This window comes from Dipodomys spectabilis, unplaced genomic scaffold, assembly GCF_019054845.1.
Source record: "Dipodomys spectabilis isolate Male_0828 unplaced genomic scaffold, ASM1905484v1 ptg000140l, whole genome shotgun sequence".
In the NCBI taxonomy this organism is placed as follows: domain Eukaryota; kingdom Metazoa; phylum Chordata; class Mammalia; order Rodentia; family Heteromyidae; genus Dipodomys; species Dipodomys spectabilis.
Genome location: NW_024870817.1, coordinates 31,527,768 through 31,546,493, shown reverse-complemented (window position 1 = coordinate 31,546,493; position 18,726 = coordinate 31,527,768). Strand labels below are relative to the sequence as shown.

The 18,726-nt window shown below is 40.5% G+C and overlaps 1 protein-coding gene across 1 annotated transcript in view; it reads right to left on the bottom strand.

Annotated features, from left to right (window-relative positions):
* Iqgap2 (IQ motif containing GTPase activating protein 2) overlaps positions 1 to 18,726 on the bottom strand; it is a 256,337-nt gene that overhangs the window by 110,104 nt on the left and 127,507 nt on the right. Inside the window, exons 6-11 of the mRNA XM_042690727.1 lie at positions 11,745 to 11,812; positions 11,346 to 11,459; positions 10,202 to 10,380; positions 8,071 to 8,158; positions 3,914 to 4,077; positions 1,059 to 1,219 (exon numbers count right to left, since the gene is read on the bottom strand). Of these exons, the coding sequence (XP_042546661.1) occupies positions 1,059 to 1,219; positions 3,914 to 4,077; positions 8,071 to 8,158; positions 10,202 to 10,380; positions 11,346 to 11,459; positions 11,745 to 11,812 (774 nt within the window). The remainder of the gene's footprint in view (positions 1 to 1,058; positions 1,220 to 3,913; positions 4,078 to 8,070; positions 8,159 to 10,201; positions 10,381 to 11,345; positions 11,460 to 11,744; positions 11,813 to 18,726) is intronic.

Sequence of the window (18,726 nt, the reverse complement as noted above, 5' to 3'; positions counted from 1 at the left end):
CTCTAGAGGTACCATGCACATAAAACTGCAGAGGTACTATGCACACAAGCACTCTAGAGGTACCATGCATACAAACATTCTAAAGGTATCACACACATAAGCAGGAAGATTGAAAACAAGAAAAACTCACTGTTCTTCCACCATAAACAAGTGGTCAAATGTCATTTGGTGAAAACCTAAAGTCTCTTCTTTTTCTTGTAAAACTACGCATGACTCCCAAATAAACTACAAATCTTCCCACTATAGCCGTCCTAAGAATCCAAGCTGTGAGTTTTTGTCAAAACCTGTGCAGACATCTCCCCTGGGTGGTCACAAGAAGCCAGGGTTCACTCACTTTTTTAGCTCAAGATTTTTTATATTAAGTCTCTAATTTGGAGGTTGCAGGTCTAGTTTATTGGTATATCACAAGATTAGCAGGTATGAGACCCTGCTAATTATAAAAAAGAAAATAAAAAGAATCGACAATTTTAATTCTAATTCTTGCTCCTTATTTTTCTCTCTATCTCCTCTATAAAAGGTATATATTATTATCAACACAGTAGCACATTTCAGAATCTGAACTGAAAGTCAGTCAACAGAGGCTGTTATACTCTGCCTTGGCCCACTATGGGCTCAGGATTCTTTTGGCTCAACCATCAAAAGAGTGAAGTTTGGAGCCAAAGAGACTCAACTTGGGATCCACAACTCTGATGCATTTTCCACATCTCTGAAATAAAAAAATTGGACTGATTATTAGAGTAGCTTTCTACAGTATATCATTTCTGAAAGAAATGGGTAGGTACATTTTGCATAGTCCTCTATTTTCTGGCCTACTGATCTTCGCTATAGACAGAATCAGTTATTATTCACCACAAGGTCTTTTCTTATTCTTTTTGTCCACTACAAAGGAATACTGTAAAGAAACCTCGAGTGAGAAGGACTTAGAACAGACCAGCTCTCAACAGGCATGAGCCTGGCATATGGATTTTTCCATTAAGGAACAAATTGCTAGTTTGTGAGCTCTGCTGAGCATACATTCGATCTCTGCTTGGGAAGAGGATTTGGAGAACACGCCTTACCGTTCCACATGTGCCTCGTCCACGTTGTTGACACCTATTGCGGAGCTTCTGAGTTGATTCTGCACAGACACAAGATCATTGCTCTCCAAGGCCTGGTTTAGCAGGGCAACTGCAGACAGCATTTCCACTGCAATCAACAACTCTTCGTGGGCCAAGTAGTTCTGTTGGCAAATATGCAGCCATGTAAGTGCACATACACAATGCAGTAGGAAACCCACATGACACAGGACAATACAAAGATAAAGATTTTCAGAACCCAGAAGAAAGAGGCCATGTACTTTTCTTTGGCTTTACCTCAGTAAATGGAATATCATTTGGGGGGCTGTTATTTGTTACATCTAACATATGCAATTTCACAAATTATCTGTATTCCCTATTGTGAGCCCTATTCCTGACTGTGTTGGCTACTTTACAGGTTCCTGTAACCTTATAATTCACCAAGGATTAGAGAACAGGAGATGAGAGTTTTAGGTAATATTTTCGTAGTTAACAACTGTCAGTTTAAAGTAGGGCAAAAAAAAAAAAAAAAGGATAGGAAGGGCTAGAGGTGCAGATTAGTGGTACAGTGCCTGCCTAACAAGCATGGAACTATGAGTTCAAACTCCAGGACTGCTCAAAGCAAAAGAAAATTGAAAGCAGGGGGAATTCTACCTTAAACAATTCCAGAAAAGCTAGGCGCTGGTGGCTCATGTCTATAATCCTTACTACTCATGAGGCTGAGATCTGAGGATCATGGTTCAATGCCAGCCTATGCAGAAAAGTCCTTGAGACTTTTACCTCCCTTAAACTACTCAGAAAAAGCTGGAAGTGGCACTGTGGCTCAAGTGGTAGAGAGTTAGCCTTGAGCAAAAGAAGCTCAGGGACAGTGCCCAGGCCCTAAATTCAAGCTCCAGGATTGGAGAAAAAGAGTTTGATCTATTTTTTTTATAGGTAGATGAAAGACCTATTTTTATAGATATATTTTTTAGCCAAAAATGATTCTAATTTTTAAAAATCCAACTTATAGTCTTATAAGTTGGGTAGTGACTTTAAACCTAAAGCAAATCTTTATTAATCAATTAATATTCTCCAGGTTTATATAGCTTTATAATCTAGATTTTTAAAGAAATACATATTGGATTTCAGAACATAGTTCTCTACTGATATTTTCTTTTATTTAAATATTCTATACTATCTTGTACCCACTTCAAAAAGGATATTTCTTTCATTATATTGAAGGAAATTAAGAAGTTTGAAAATGAATTACTTAAAAAAGATGATACACATCTTTACATTTATATATTCTATATACAGTCATATTTGGATTAAAGTACACTATAGAGGTAGGGACTGGTGGCTCACGCTTGTAACTCTAATTAGTTAGGAGGCTGAGATCAACAGGATTGATGTTTGAAAACAGTGTAGGCAGAAAAACCTGTTAGAATCCATCTTCAAAATAACTAGCCAAAAGCTGGGCTGTAGGCATTGATCATGTGGTACAGCACCAACTAAGCAAGCAAGCCAGGCGAGTAAAAGGCATTGATTTCAAGTCTCGGCACCCAAAAAAAGGTACAGGAAGGAAAAAACCATGTAACTTTCTGGCTCTCCATAGAGATCTTTTTGCAAATTGATTTTAGGGAAACTAAACACAATTTTACTTTCTAAAGTAAAGAAGTAAGCAGAAAATATCAACATCAAACAAATAACATTTTGGAGTCACTCCTGGAACTTGAACTCAGGGCCCGGGCACTGTTTCTGAGCTTTTTGGATCAAGGTTAGCACTCTTATCGCTTGAGCCACAGTGCCACTTTCAGGAATTTTTTTTTGGTGCTTAGTTGGACATAAGAGTCTCACAGCCTTTTCTGCCTAGGCTGGCTTCAAACCGTGATCCTCAGATTTCAGCCTCCTCAATAGCTAGGATTACAAGAGTGAGCCATCAGCAACCAGTTAGTAAACAAATTACATCCAAATATTTATATTAACTACAAATTTACCACCTTAGGGAGGTCAAACAACTGTACATAAAGAGCACAATGAAACCACTGCTGTATCACAACCTCTACAGCAAAAACAAAGTTTGCCATCCCAGACCTTGGAGGTAGAGGTAGGAAGAGTGTGAGTTCTAGTCCATCTGAAACTATTACATAGTCAAACCTTCAAAACCAAGCCAAACCTAGCCCCAAACCCCAAAACAAAGAAGGACAGAGGAAAATGAGGAAGTAGGCCTGATATCCTAGACAGTGTGATCCATTGGGGATAAAATACTTGCTGTGTGGAAGGAGCCCTGGGTTTTAAATCTATGACAAGCGAGAAGAGACACTAATGTCAGAGTATAATTTAAGAAAGTGATCTATTTTAGAAAATGATGGTAGTCTTTTTTTCCCCTCTGTGTATTATATGTAAATAGCATGTATCATTTGTAAAAAAATGTTCAAACTGTACAATCATGGGTTGAGTCCAACAGGCTTTTATTTTTAATTCATTTTAATAAATTTTTAGAGGTTTCATTGTTCTTAACTGACTTTAAAAAGTTTTTGGTTAACATACATTTGTAAAACAAGGGGTTTCCTTGTGATATTTCTATACAAACACACAGTGTAAATTTCCCCCTCCACCATAGTCTCATTTCCTCCTTCCCCCCTCCCCTCCTTTTTCAAACATGTTTGGTGGGTTTCATATACTATATTCTTATCTACATCCATTTATGTACACATACATACACACACATGTATGTCACATCCTTTGATCTTCACAGCTCAGTGTCTTCTCCTTTCCCTTGATTCTTAGAGCCTATAGCCCTATCCAGCCTTCTATTTTCCTCAACAGCCTTCCCTTCCTGCTGGGACTTGGGGTGATTGTCTCCATGAGAGTCTCACCATGGCATTCTGTTTCTGGAGGTTGAAGAGTTCATTCTGATACATGGTAGCAGCAAAGGGATACACGGCAGGCAGCTGGGCCTCTGGTTTCTTCAGTGCAAGCAGAGTATTTGCAGGGTCGCCTTCCGGAATGACAGCATTGATGTGATCCACAGCAGCCTGCCCTGGGGGTGCAGGTTTACAATCCAGTCAGAATGTCTGCAGTCCCCCGTACCCCCCCCCCCCCCCCCGCTGCCCTACCCCACTGGTCCTTTCCCCTAAGATTTCCAACCTAACATAGGGAGAGGCGGGCAGAGTTCTAGATCAGCTCAATAATTCAAGTTAGGTCCCACCTTAAAGGAAGTTTCTCAAGGAGCCTCAGCACTGATGGTGCTTGAGTTGTGGGATCATTCCTGCCTAGCATGATTCCCTAAGAAAGCCCTGGGCCTGCCTCTCCCATAGAGCCTTCACGAGGCTTTGGGCTCTGAGGATTCCCATCTGTGAATCCCCAGAGATTTTTTTCCCCAAGCATTTTAAAAAATGTTATTATAAAGGTGATATGGGGGTGTTGCTACAGTTACATAAATCAGATAAAGAGTAAACTTCCTTTTTGGACAGTGTCGCCCTTTCCCTCACTTTCTCCCAGTTGTTCCCTCCCATTTCCACTCACAAGTTCATTTTCAACACAGTGCTTTATAAGGCCAGGTCAAGCCAGGTCATGTTATCCCAGTACTTGTTCTCTGCTGCCCCCTGTTGGCTGGTACCATCTCTTCAAAGCAGGCTTTTGGATGAGGACCAGAAGGCAAGCAGTGTCCACCCAATGAATCAACATGGGTGAGCCCATTGCCATGTGCATCCGAATACTACCACAACTTTCAGGATATGCAAAGAACTTTAGGGACTTCAGCATGGGTGCTCAGAACAGAAGATTCTGCATAATTTTCAGAATGAGTGATGAGCTCTGTCACCAGGCAAGAACAAACCAGATAGAGCCTACAGCGTTTGCCCACTAAAAAAGGAGCTGAGTAGTAGGAATAACACATAGAGAAGATTTCTAGGGCTTTTCAAAGTCAACCTGTCTGCCCAGTATACAACTGGACTGCAGTTAAGATGATTCTAATCCTTTTCAAGAAGATGATAATTTATCTTCTCAAAATACTTTCACAAGGAGCCTTCTTCAAACTTCTACTAAGAGACACCATTCCATAGCAGGAGACATGACTGATGGAACTCCTGGAGTCAGCCCCCAAGAAAACTTGCATTCAGTACAATCCTTAGGGCCCAAATATTTCTTTTCCCCTTCCCTTGACAAATGAAAGAATTACAGAAAGAAAGGTCAGTAGCTGTTTGTGGTGACTGCTGATGTGGTAAAGGGCCAAAAGCCTTTCAGCTGTATCTGGGATGATGCTGGGTAGACTCACGTATCACCTCTGAGAACTTGCTGATGTAAGTTTGTACCACTGGATAGTAAATATTACCAGGAAATCATATCTCTAACAAACTTTCTTCTAACAAACAATCAAACAAATCTCAAGCCCATTTTTCTTAACTATTCTTTTATACTCTGCATTAATAAAATTCCCAGCCTTGATGTGAATGGAAAATATCCAACAATGAATGGAATGCATGTGACAAGGCCAGAAATGAATCACTGCAGTTCAAACAAGGCCGAAATCTCTGAGGGCAGATCTATTGACATTACCAACAAAACAGCAATGAATGCTAATGCCTCAGCATCTTAAAATCATAATCTGCCAGGTTGGGGAAGAGCTTGTTAAAGCATCTACACTTACTGATTTAAGAGTGCACAATCAGCTCACTTCATGTAATTGACCTATATAATAAAGGGTTATATATACATGCATATATATATATTTGTGGGGTTTTTTATGTGTGTGCTGGTACTGGGGATTGAACTCATGAACATAGAGCTTGCACTCTTGAAGACTCACTCAAGGCTGAAGCTCTATTATTTGAGCCACAGATCCACTTCTGATTTTGTTGGTTCACTGCAGATAAGAATCTTACAAAATTTTCTGCCCAATTTGGCTTAAAACTGTGATCTCAGCCCTGAGTAGCTAGGACTACAGGTGTGAGCCATCAGCTTCAGTGAGGGTGTTTATTTTCTTTTTTCCCCAAGACTACTTTTAATTCTAGAAACTTCCAGAAATAAAGATTTCAGAACAATCATGTTCTTCACCATTACAGCCACCCCAGAGTTCAGTGCCCTTCATCAATTTCACATAGGCCATTAGTGTAACTCATTTGGTGCCTTTAACTTAAAAATGGAAAATAAAGTATAGCCAATTTGGCATTCAACTTGTGGTCAGGAAATTATGTCATTGATATTCAAACATTTGTTTATAAAGGCATTTCATGTAACATGGAAGGGAAGATTTGAGGTGGTTATAAACACTTCAGAACTATAGAGGATGGTAAAAGGTAATGAAATTGTTTTCTGCCTAAGTTATGGAAATCTGATGTTGTCTTGCTGGCAATATTAATTCCTCTCTGCAATGCATTTCAGTTAAGAATAATTAGTAGCTTTCAAATAGAGCAGAAAAAAAAACCTGACAGTGGATTTCATATATTATCACTAATGTATTTATGATTTCACAGGAATTAAAACACAAACATGTACCCCCCAAATTGTAAGATGTTAACACTGAGCTCTCAGCTCTTGTGTGATATGTATGTGTGTGTGTGTGTGTGTGTGTGTGTGTGTGTGTGTGTATGCACGCACGCGTGCATGTGCATCTGTGTGGTAAACTTTCAAACTCATTCTGTTGTCAGCTGCCAGACATCAACATTTATCTTTCCGGGCTTCCTTGATGACTGCTTGCATCATTGGGAAGAATCTCTCCAATAACTTAGGTCAGGCTGCTGAGCAACACCTACAGTTATGAATTTCTTTGAAAGTGTTCAAAGAAATAAAATACATTCCAAACTCATCCATGAAGAGGGAAGATCTTAAGACAGTTGTAATTAGATAGTTTGTGTCAATCCAACAAGAAAAGTGTTTATTTAATGGGTCCGGTGGTTTTCTATGTCTTCATTTTTTTCCCCTGGGGTGACTTAGATTGATCTAGGGAAAATAAATGTCAAGGAGAATTCCTTACTGTCTCTTCTGATCCTCAAGCAAAAGTAAAATTTTCCAGAGGATGTAAAAGTCTACTAAAAATATATGGATCCATCCACATTTGTATAGGCTCATTTTCACAAACCTGAACTTTCTTTTCCTTCTGGTCACACAACTACACAAGATGATAGGAAGAATTAGGGGAGGAAATAAGGCAAAACTCCTCTAAACATCTAAAATACTAATTATCAAAACAAATTCCAGGAAATGGAAATGCAGTTTTTTTTTATTGTTGTTGGTTTTTCGTTTTCTTTTGGGGGGGGCAGATAGGGAGCACAGAAATGGAGGAAGGAGAGGTAAACAAATGCAGCCATTGCATTCAATATACACTATGTAAAAAACAAACCAGAAACTTGTAGGCAGAGACAAGAGCAGGAACTGAGGAAAGTGAAGGAAGGGGTGACACTGTCCAAGAAGATCTGTACTCATTATTTGACTTATGGGATTGTAATTTCTCTGTAAAACACCTTAAGAATACCAACAAATATATATATATATATATATATATATATATATTTTTTTTTTTTTTTTTTTTTTTAAGACAAACTTTTGTGACTGCTCAGATACTCAGGGTCATAGAACTCAAATTGGCTTCATTAGCACTAAACCTGGCTAAGCTGTAAAAGAAGTCCTGTGAAATACAGACTAATTAGAGGAAGAAATAATAGTGGAAGCATCCATATTATCTCTTATAATACTAATAGAATCGCATCACACGATTTACAGCAGTGAACTGTAATTTCTAAGTCATAGTCTTTTACTTGGGATCATTCAGTCTCAACCCAATAAGGGCAGATTCAAGACAAAGTGCAATGTGTCCAGGCTGGAACATGAAGGCAGAGTCAAAACAGAGACAAGGCAGAGACTTTGCCAAAGAAGACTAACTGGGAAACTGTCTAATACTGTACTATAATTAAAAGCAACATTGACACTTACATTTTTTCATTGCATAAGGCAGTTTGGCAAGCACACAAATTGGAAGTTTTGCTGAAGTTCTGGCAGAGAAAGTTTGGGCCTTATAGAAATAGCCACTACTTACTGTTGACTGTATTGATGTTGCCTTGGATTTCTGCTTGTGTCAGCAGTTCTTCATATGCGTCTCTTTCTTCTTCTGAAATACAGCTATTCTGCAAAACACAGTCTTCACTGATTCCTGAGCTTCAAAAACATGTTTCCAAGGCTTGAAACTCAAAGAGCAATAGCGATAGAAGCAAAGTCACTGACTTCCTTTTGAACAAACACTTAGGAAACACCTGCTCTGTGCCAGGCATTAGAGGAGCTATACTCAGCAGGGATTATAGAGATGAACTACAGACCTAGTAACTCTTTGAACAGGGATGTTTCTAATGAGGAAAACTTTAGGTTGGATCACTTAGTACTGCCATTTTCAATAGATAAAACATTGTGATATCTTAGCAATTTCGTTTGATTGATCTAACAAAAGCTGAGATAAGGAAATAGGATTAGGCAGGAGAGTTTGGTCACACAGCTAAGCAGGTTGACCACTGAACGGAGTCTATGTCCAGAATGAGTCAAAGGATGGTAGGCTGTTTGGGCACTGTGACACATGTCTCCAGAGGCCACACTTATTATCAATAGTTAATTCAGGAGGCAACAAAGCATCAGGGAAGGTTTTAATGAAAGATGACTATTGCAACCTCAAGCCCTGAGAGGGGTTGGCTTGGAGAATGCCAGGGAGCGGGGAGACCCCCTCTCCCCTGTGGAAGGTAATCTCGTGATGGTGAGGTCTGGTGGGGCAGTGCTGAGGCGGGCCTGGTGAGACAGGAGGCAGGGATGGAGTCTAATTGGCATGGGAAGGCATATGAGAGCCAGGGTAGGGCAGAGGGGACATGAAGAGTTCTAGACTAGGTGGTAGGGAGGCAGGGCTGAGCACATGGGTGAGAAGGGCGGTGTTCTTCTGTCATGGTGGAGTATGAAGCCTGGGGGACATGGAAGACTGATGATAAAACCAAAAGGAAGCAGCAGAGGCCGATGGATGGGAGGAGCTCATATAGGTGATCTCTAATCTCTTCCACAAGTTGGTAAGCTCAATGCAAGAAAAACTGAGCAGAGGTGAACGTCCAGCCTGGAAGAGACAGACACGAGTGGAAGAGGAGCCTAAGGGTTGGTGGCTGGGGGAAACCATGGCAACTGAGATGCACAGAAGCCAGGGGAGTAGAGAGGCTTAAGGCAGGTGTGGCCACTGGGTTGGTGTTAGGGAAGCCAGGTGAAGAACAGCTGGTAAACAGAGTAGTTCCATTTAGTACTGCAGCCAGAGCTTAATGAGAAGCAAGTTGGTGCTTGAGCAGAAGTCCCGAATGTAGACAAAGCTGGAAATGGCCAACTTAGCAGGAAGGCAAGCAATGTTCCTGGAGTATGGAGTAAGAAGCAGGTCCAGGCTGCGTTTTGCAGGAAGTACATGCTCAGAGAAGGAGTGGTAGCTCCTGGGAAAATAGAGAGCCAGTAGACTAAAAACCTTCCATTTTAAAATCTATCACACTGAGTCGTTAACTTCTGTTCATAAATATAAGTCACTTGGCTAATACGGGGTCTGCAATGATGACAGGCAAGAAATGATGTATGCTGCCCTCACTAAGTTTCCTGGGCAGGTGGCTCTGCTTATGATGTGACCTTTAATATTGGTCTATCTAATCATGTTACATAGTGTATGGACTTTCTGTACCCTTAGATTTCATCCAAAACACTAGCCTATGGCTCTAAAAACTATAGCCAGTTGATTTGAAAGTATTACTTTTATTAGTTTTTATGGTTTTTGTTTCCGTTGGTGTGTGTGTGTATGTGTGTGTGTGTGTTTATGTATATATGTAGCACATGGGCTTGCATGTGCATGCAAGCTGATACTAGAGGCTTAAATTTAGGGTCTTGTGCTCTTGATTGGCTTTTTTTTTTGCTCAAGGCTGGTGCCCTGCCACTTCAGCCAGACCTCCACTTCTGGCTTTTTATGGTTAGTTGGAGGTAAGAGTCTCTCAATTTTTCTGCCTGGGCTGGCTTCAAACTGTGATCTTCAGATCGTAGTCTCCTAAGTAGCTAGGATTACAGGCCTGAGCTATTAGCGCTTGGTGATCACATTTAATATCAAGGCTTTTCAAATGAGTAAATTACAATCATCACAGTCATTGTTGTATGTTTTAGAGAACTTAATTAGGTACCTTCAGCCTTGCATTTTCCTCTTTATTCTTTTTGGCTTCCCAAAGTTCCTTCTGATATTTTTGGGCCAAGCTGTCATCCACGAAAGTTAAAACTGCGTTTGGGTTTCTTAGTGTTACAATGGTCTGCTCTGCTACTCCTTTTTCGATAGCTTCATTGATGGCTATTACTGCAGCATGCACTGAGAGAAAGAGAAACAACACATGGTTTCTAAGCAGCAAAAGACACCACGCATAGCTGCACTGATGCACATGAGGATAGTGCAGTTCTGCTTTCTTCCTTGGTTTCCATGGATGCCATGAAGGACTTTGACACACCACGAAGCCCTTGACAACCTCTCCACCAGCCTGTCTAGTCCTTATCCCAAAATCTCTTAATTATTTATTCAACTGTTTATTTATTCAACTTTTACAGACTGACTAAAATGAACCAGGCACTGTGTCAACCACTGTGGGCCTTGCTCTGTGGTTAGGGATCTTTTTGTTGTTGTTGTTGTATTTAATTAACTTATGTATTTTTGCTGGTACTGGACTCAGTACTGAACTCAGGGCCTGGACACTGTTCTTTAGCTTCCTCCCTCAAGGCTGGAACTCTACCACTTGAGCTACATCTTCACTTCGTTTTTTGGTGATTAAAGCCAGCTTGAGCTGGCTTTGAACCTCAATTTTCACATCTTCATCTCCTGTGTAGCTAGGGTTACATGTGTGAGCCACCTGCACCCAGCCCAAGGACAGTTTTAAAGAAACGAATTGGTTCCAAGAGATACTCATAATTTACCTTGCAATGCTAAAAGTCTTAGGGCAATGCACCTTACTACTAAGATCTAAAGACACAGGAAGTAGAGAAGACTCTGGAGAATGAAGATATTCCTGAAATTTCTTAAGTCATCTTGCACAAAAGGGTATCTAAAGTAAAAAAAAAATCAGTTATCTTCTGATATCCTTAAATGAACTATCTAAAACTCAAAACCTTTCAGGGTCCATTAAATACTCTATTTCATGTAATTAAAGTCAGTCAAAAATTTATGCAAGTTATGCATAAGTGGCAAGTTTTATTTTCAGTACCAGGCTTTGAACTAAGAACCTCACACTCACTACTGCTGAGCTATGCCTTTAGTCCACAAGTTCGGGTTTTAAACAGACTTACATGCAGCTTCGTCCACAGACAGTTCATTGGCCAGAATACCACCTATTTTGCTGAAAGATGGCATCTGTATTCCATACTTCTCCAGTTCTTTCCTCATGTTACTGATTTCCTCCTCTAAGAGAACAACAACAAAATCAAAGGAGATCACAGGTAAGGAGATACAGGTGTGCTGAGAAAGGCCTTCCTCAGACAGGAAGAGTCCTAGGAGCAAGCAAGCCTGGGTTTCTCATTTTACAAACATGAGGGAAGGACCTAGGTGAGTACAAATAAGGCAGGAAAGTTTTCTTGTCAATGTAGTGAGAGAAAGGAAACTAATTGCATCAAAAGGAGAAAAGGTGGCACTGGTACATTTTAAAGTCCACTTGTTTAATAGAGAATTAGAAAGCCAAAGGTCAGTACCTGTGAAGTCCACTTTGCCTAGCAAGTCCTGGATCTGGGGTGCGATTCCTAGTTTGAATAGATATAAACTGAAAGATAAAAGATAACATACTATCAGAAACTCTACTGCAGCAAAGCTTAAAACTACACATTATCTAAGTGACTTAGAAGTTCTTTCAATGAGGCAGGACCTAAGGGATGATCAAATCAAGTGTATTAATTTCACAGATGAGGAACATACAATCCTGAGGTAGAAGACTTGCTGATGGGGCAGGACCAGAGCTCCAGTCAAAGCGACAATGACTGATTCTGCAGGACGCAGGCTTTCCTTAGTCAACCATTCATAAAGAGAACAAGAAACACAAATGTGCAAGAAGTCAGGTAACAAATGCAGTCAATATCTCTGTGGAGCTTCCTTACATGAGTCTCATTTGGTTGAAAGTGAAGCTGGAAGTACATTTTGATTTTCAGTTACTCTAAATAGTCGTTTTGCACTTCCTAAAAACCAACAGTGACAAAACTATTGATGATAAAGATCAATTATGATGTGAACATACTACTAAATAGAAAATAGAGATCAAATGGTTTATGTTGAGAAATAAATGTCCTAAAACTTGACATAAGGACTTGAAGGATGGAAGCTAAATGCTATCAAACAGAAATGGTTCTGTGCTTTGAGATTTATGAAGATTCAGTCCAATCAAGGTTCCATACATATTTGTCCTATCTTCTTTTGCTCCAAGACTGATTGTAGCAAACATCTTAAAAATCTTTCACAGCGGGCGCTGGTGGCTCACACCTGTAATCCTAGCTACTCAGGAAGCTGAGATCTGAGGATCATGGTACAAAGCATGCCAGGGCAGGAAAGTCTTATCTCCAATAAACCACTAGAAAACTGGAAGTGGTACTCTGGTTCAAGCGGTAGAGCGCTCACTTTGAGCTGAAGAGCTGAGGGATAGCACCCAAGCCCAGAGTTCAAGCCCCACGACCGGAAAAAAAAAATCCTTCACTCACAATTCTAGTCGATGTTGATAAGTTTATAATTTATATTATTCAAAGTCAGGAATTATACAATGATATATATGGAAAATTAATGTAAGCATGATTTTGATGGTTTGAATATTTCAAGAGGGCCACTTCAGGTATTACAGATGGACCTCAGTTTATAAAATATATGAAATTTCATTACAACATATTAAGAAAAGCTCAAGCCTTCTTAGTTTGCTTCTTAAAGCAAACTCTTAAAATGTCATTTGCATTGAAATGGAATTTGTTTGTTCATAATTTCTGAAAAAATTTCAAGAACATGGTAAGAGCAGAAAACATGAGAGATTCATGATTTAAAACGTTACATAGGGGCTGGGAAGGTAGCTCAGGGGTAGAGTGGTTGCCTCGCATACATGAGGCCCTGGGTTCGATTCCTCAGCACCACATAAGCAGAAAAAAGCAGAAGTGGCATTGTGGCTCAAGTGGTAGAGCGCCAGCCTTGAGCTGAAGTGCTGAGGGACAGTGCCCAGGCCCAGAGTTCAGGCCCTACGACCGACCAAAAAAAAAAAAAGTTACATAGGAAATCATTGCTAAGCTGAGAGTTGTGGGATACACCTGTAGTCTCAGCAGAGACAGAGGCCAAGGAGGAGGCTGCAATGCTTGATAAGAAATGTACTCATTATCTTGCATGTAATTGTAACCCCTCTGTACAGTATGTTCACAAAAAAAAAAATAAAAAAAAAAGAATTGCTTAAGCCAGGAGTTCAAGGCCACCCCTGGTAACATACTGAGACCTGCTCCAATAAACCACCAGAAAACCAGAAGTGGCGCTGTGGCTCAAGTGGTAGAGTGCTTGCCATGAGCTGAAGTGCTGAGGGACAGCGCCCAGACCCAGAGTTCAAGCCCCACAACCAACAACAACAACAACAAAAGGACTTATATCAGGGCTTAGCATATGTCAGAGCTTAGGTTTGATCTCTAGCAACTCTCTCTGTCCCTCTCTGTTTTTTTAGAACAGGATAGGATGCAGTAGCAAATGCTTGTAATCCTAACATTCTGTAGGTTGGGACAAGGAGATCATTGTCAGGCCAGCTTGGACAATGTAGCAAAACTGACTTTAAAACAAACAAAAACTAGAAAGAAATACAAAACATCACCCAGAATTAAGCATACTTTATATATTTATAAATTATATATATATATATATATTATTAGTTTATTTATTTGGTGTGGGTCCTGGGCCTTGAACTCAGGGCCTGGGTGCTGCCCCTGAGCTTCTTTTGCTCAAAGCTAGCACTCTACTGCTTGAGCCACAGTACAACTTCTGGCTTTTTCTGAGTAGTGGGAGATAAGAATCTTATGAACTTTCCTGCTCAGGTTGGCTTCAAACCTTTACCCTCAGATCTCAGACTCCTGAGTAGCTGGGATTAGAGGCATAAGCCACCAGTACCTGGTGATACATTGCATTTTGGCCTCAAGGAACTGATCAACACACAACAGGTGCCATATCTTTTGGCCTCCATGAGTGAATCCTGTAGGGCACTGGGAGGCTGTGCAGGGGGACTATTTCAGTATCTATGGCTCCAAGGGGCGGGGAGAGGCCTTAGATGGGGCCAAGAGGTTGTTAAGCCAGGAAGGCTCAAACCCAACCATTTCACAGCATCCACGTCATCACCTGACTTGCCAAAGAGAAGTTTCTAGACAGCTATGTGGACGACCTTGTGGCAGGTCTAAGTGCCATCCTGCGAGGACCAAACACACCTGATGCTATCCTCCCACTCTGGGCTCCCTGGCTGTCTCCTCCTCCTCAACACCAACAGGCTGAGATAAAGCTGAACCTAAGAATCCCCGTTGGGCACTGCCTACCCTGCCATCAAGCCGTGTGCATACCATTTCCTTGTCACTTTCCACTTCAGAACATTATTGATGAGTACTTTCCCAACTGGATGGTATCAAGGCTTGCACTCCACCACCTTGGCCACAGCTGTGCCTCCAGCTTTTTGATGGTTAAAGGTAAGAGTCCCATAGACCTTCTAGTGCCCAAACTGACTTTGAACCACAATCTTTAGATCTCAGCCTCTGGGATTACAGGTGATGAGCCATTCTGGGCACTGGTGGCCCATGTTTGTAATCCTAGCTGTAATTCTAGAAGGAGACTGAGCTCTGAGGATTGAAGTTCGAAGCCAACCTGGACAAGAAAAGTCCCTGATACTCTTACCTCTAGTTAATCAGCAAAATGCCAGAAGTGGAGCTGTGGCTCAAGAGGTAGAGAGAAAAAGCTAAGGGACAGTGCCCAGGCTCTGAGTTCAGGCTTTAGTATAAATACACATATAAAAGAAAATAAGAATAAACAATCAAAAGTTTTTTCATAGATTTGCATCTTCCTCCCCTTTTCTCCAAATTCCAATGTATACCTGAGCTAACTCACAAAGAAAATTATATAAAAATTTAGTAAGAAAATATGAAAGCTGTGTGTGTGTGTGTGTGTGTGTGTGTGTGTGTGTGTGTGTGTATGTCAAGTGGCAGAGCACCTATGTAGCAAGTATAAGTCCTTAAATTAAAACAACCCATCAGAAAAAAAAAAAACAGAAAAAATTTACAGGAAAACTGAAGGAGACAGCCCTAAAATGTCTTCTTACAAATTTTACATCTATTTCAAGTACTTACTGCACTCATTTCAATGTCTATTGCCATGTGAATATCTTGTTAAAGTTTCAGTATACTTTTAAACTAACAATTTTATATCAAAGTTGAAACTACATAGTATCTACTACCTTTTTTTCAATTTTTTATTGTGATTAAGTGGTTACATAATTTCCCAAATTTCACAGTATTGTGGGATAGTGATGCTCAGCTAAAGTCACAAACACATTCTAACTTTCCTGGAGCAAATTTCTATCACGGTCTATAACATTTATGAGTTCTATGAGCTTTGCTATTATTTCTTCCACATTGGGTGATATGTACATTTCTTTTGTTTTGCATAGCATCAGCTGTTCCCTCTTTCCCACTCGTTCCCTCCCTCCCATCGCTGCCATTGAGTTGCTTAGTTCGTTTTGATCAATGTCCAGTGCAGCTGATGGTCCTGCTGTTGTATGATTTTCCCTGATTCCCTCTAGTTCTGTGTCATCCTCCTGGCTTCCCTCCAGTGTGCACATATATATCATATATGTGATCAGCAGCGTGGGGTTATTTAGTAGTGATTAGACCAGATGAGTAGAAGTCCTTTGTTTCTTAAGTCTTGTTAATTTTGCCATATCACTCACATTTTTGGATTTAACATCCACTTGTCAGGGAGACCATGTGCCGTTTGTCTCTTTGCTCTTGGCTTACCTCGCTCAACATGATTTCTTCTAGCTCCATCCATTTCCCTGCAAATGCCATTGTTTTGTACTTTCTAATGGCTGTATAAAATTCCATTGTGTATAGATACCACAATTTTTGGATCCATTCATCTGTGGTGGGACATCTGGGTTGTTTCCATATCCTGGCTATTGTGAACAGTGCTGCAATAAACATGGAGGTGCACGTGTCCTTGTATACTGGTTCCTGTTGTTTAGTGTAGATGCCTAGAAGTGGTATGACTGGGTCATAAGGGAGGTCAATATTTCGCTTTCTGAGGACCTTCCAGACTGCTTTCCATAGTGGTTTCTACTACCTTTCTTAAAATTCCACTTCCTTCCCTATGTACTTGTGATCTCGAATTACAGTACATGTCCCCTTTTTTTTCTGGTGGTATTCAAGTTTGAATTCAGGGCCTTGTGCTTGCTAATCAGGTGCTCTACCTCTTAGTTCACTCTATCATCCCCTATGTGTACTGGTTATTCTTGAGATAGGATCATCCTTCATTCCCTGGGGTTGGTCTATGCTGTGTGACCTTTCTATGTGTGTATTATCCTTTGTACTGGGATGACAGGCATGCACTACTGTGCCCACACATTGTGTTTTCCCACAGCTTAAGATGGCAGACACCTGTGACTGTGTTCAGACACTGGATGAGATGGAATCTCATTTACTTTTTTGCTCATGCTTGTCTCACACCACAAATAGCTCAAACTACTTCCCAAATAGCTGAGATTAAAAGATTGAGAAACAACATCTGGCTAATAAAAGCATCAGACTTCCATAAAACACAGCATTAGCTAAGGTGTATGCCTGTAGTTCCAGCTACTAGGGAGGCCGAAACGGTAGGATCACTTGACCCTAGAAGTCTGAGTCAAGATTATGACTCAAAACCCAAATAAAGAACAGGATTGTTGGCAAAATGAAAGAAAATGTTTCTATTAAACAAACGTATTATTACTCCTGTTACTACTATTATTATTATTATTGCCATTTTAAAGAGTGCCAGGGCTGGTGGCTCACGCCAGCTTCCTAGCTTCTCAGGAGGCTGAGAGCTGAGAATTGAGGTTCAAAGCCAGCCTGGCAGGAAAGTCTGTGAGATTTTTGTTTCCAATGAGCCAGCAAAAAGCCAGAAGTAGAACATTGAACAAACAAGCTCAGGAACAATGCTTAGGTCTTGAGTTCAAGTTCCATGACTGCACAAAAAAGTGTTGACTTTTGTTTTTAGTAATAAAGAAATTAGATGGCAATTTCCAACTTTCTACTTCTCCATCGCAAAGTGTAGTATTAAACTAAATTTTCCAATAAGAAAAGATCCTGGATTAACTAAAGTCACCACAAGGTGGTGCTGGGAAGTTAACTTGTTGGATAGAAGGGTAGGCTTTAAAACTGAAATTTGAGATTTTTTTTCGTGGGCAAATACAGATCAGGTAGTTATTTCACATGTGCCTCCACAACCTAATTTACTAAAAATGTTCTCTTAAATCAAGACATACTTTCAATTTAGATTTAACTCTTAAAATGTATTGTACTAGATGCTGAAATTTAATGTTACCTTAAAAACAAATTACTTCCCATGGATGTGGGATTTAAAGTCAATCACTGGTGCTTCCTACAAGATTATTCCAAGGAGCAAATTTGTTCATCCACAAATCGTATTTACCCAGAATTCCCATGTCAAAAAGAACCATCCACATCAAACTTTTCCTTCCCAAACTTTTAAATTCAGATTAGGCCATCCATTACCTGAAGTACACAGGAAATAAAGATATTTAAAAATCTCTTAAGTATAAGGAAAAAAAAAAACCCACAATTGCATATGGCTTCTCAACTCTGAACTTACTAGCACAATAGTCAACACAAAAGGCTGGACTTATTTCTTCAGAAACCCTAGAATGAATGACAGCATTGCTTCTTGCATCTAAGCAAGCACTTGGTATGAAGGAGGGAGTCTCTTGTCATCCCAAAGGGTATAACACACCTGGGTTTCTGACTCAGGACTCCCTGAGACTAAACCTCATTGACCCAGTTCCTCTGGTCACACAAATAATATCAGTTAAAGTCTGGGAAGTAATGAAGCTTTTTCCTACTATTTTCAATATAGACATCAAAAGGTTCTGTGGCAATGCAATGCAAACTTACAAGGCAGGACCTGGCTGCTTTCTGTGCTTCTGGATCCCATCACATGCAGCCTATTTGGGGCCATAACATGTGGGATGAATGTCTGTAAATGAAAGCCTCGTGGCAGACCAGAAAACAATAGGATTGCAATCAGAAACAACTCTGGCTCCTGGTCCCAAGACTAGCAAGAACTCGATGTGTGACACTGACAGGCCATGGAACCCAAGCTTCTATTCCCTCATGGTCTGCATGAAAAGAACTTCCTCAAGACCTAGCTACTCAGGAGGCTGTGGGCTGAGGACCATGGTTTGAAGCTGGCTTGGGCAAGAAAGTCTGAAGGATTCTTATCTCTACTTAACCAGCATAAAGCCAGAAGTGGAGGTGTGGCTCAGTGGCAGAGCACCAGACTTGAATGGAAAAAGCCAAGTAAGAACATGAAGCCCTGAGCTCAAGCCCAGTACTGGCACCAAAAAGGAGGAGGAAGAGGAAAAGGAGGAAGAAGAGGAGGAAGAGGAGGAGAAGGAAGCAGAAATTAATTTTGTTCTTGGTTAAG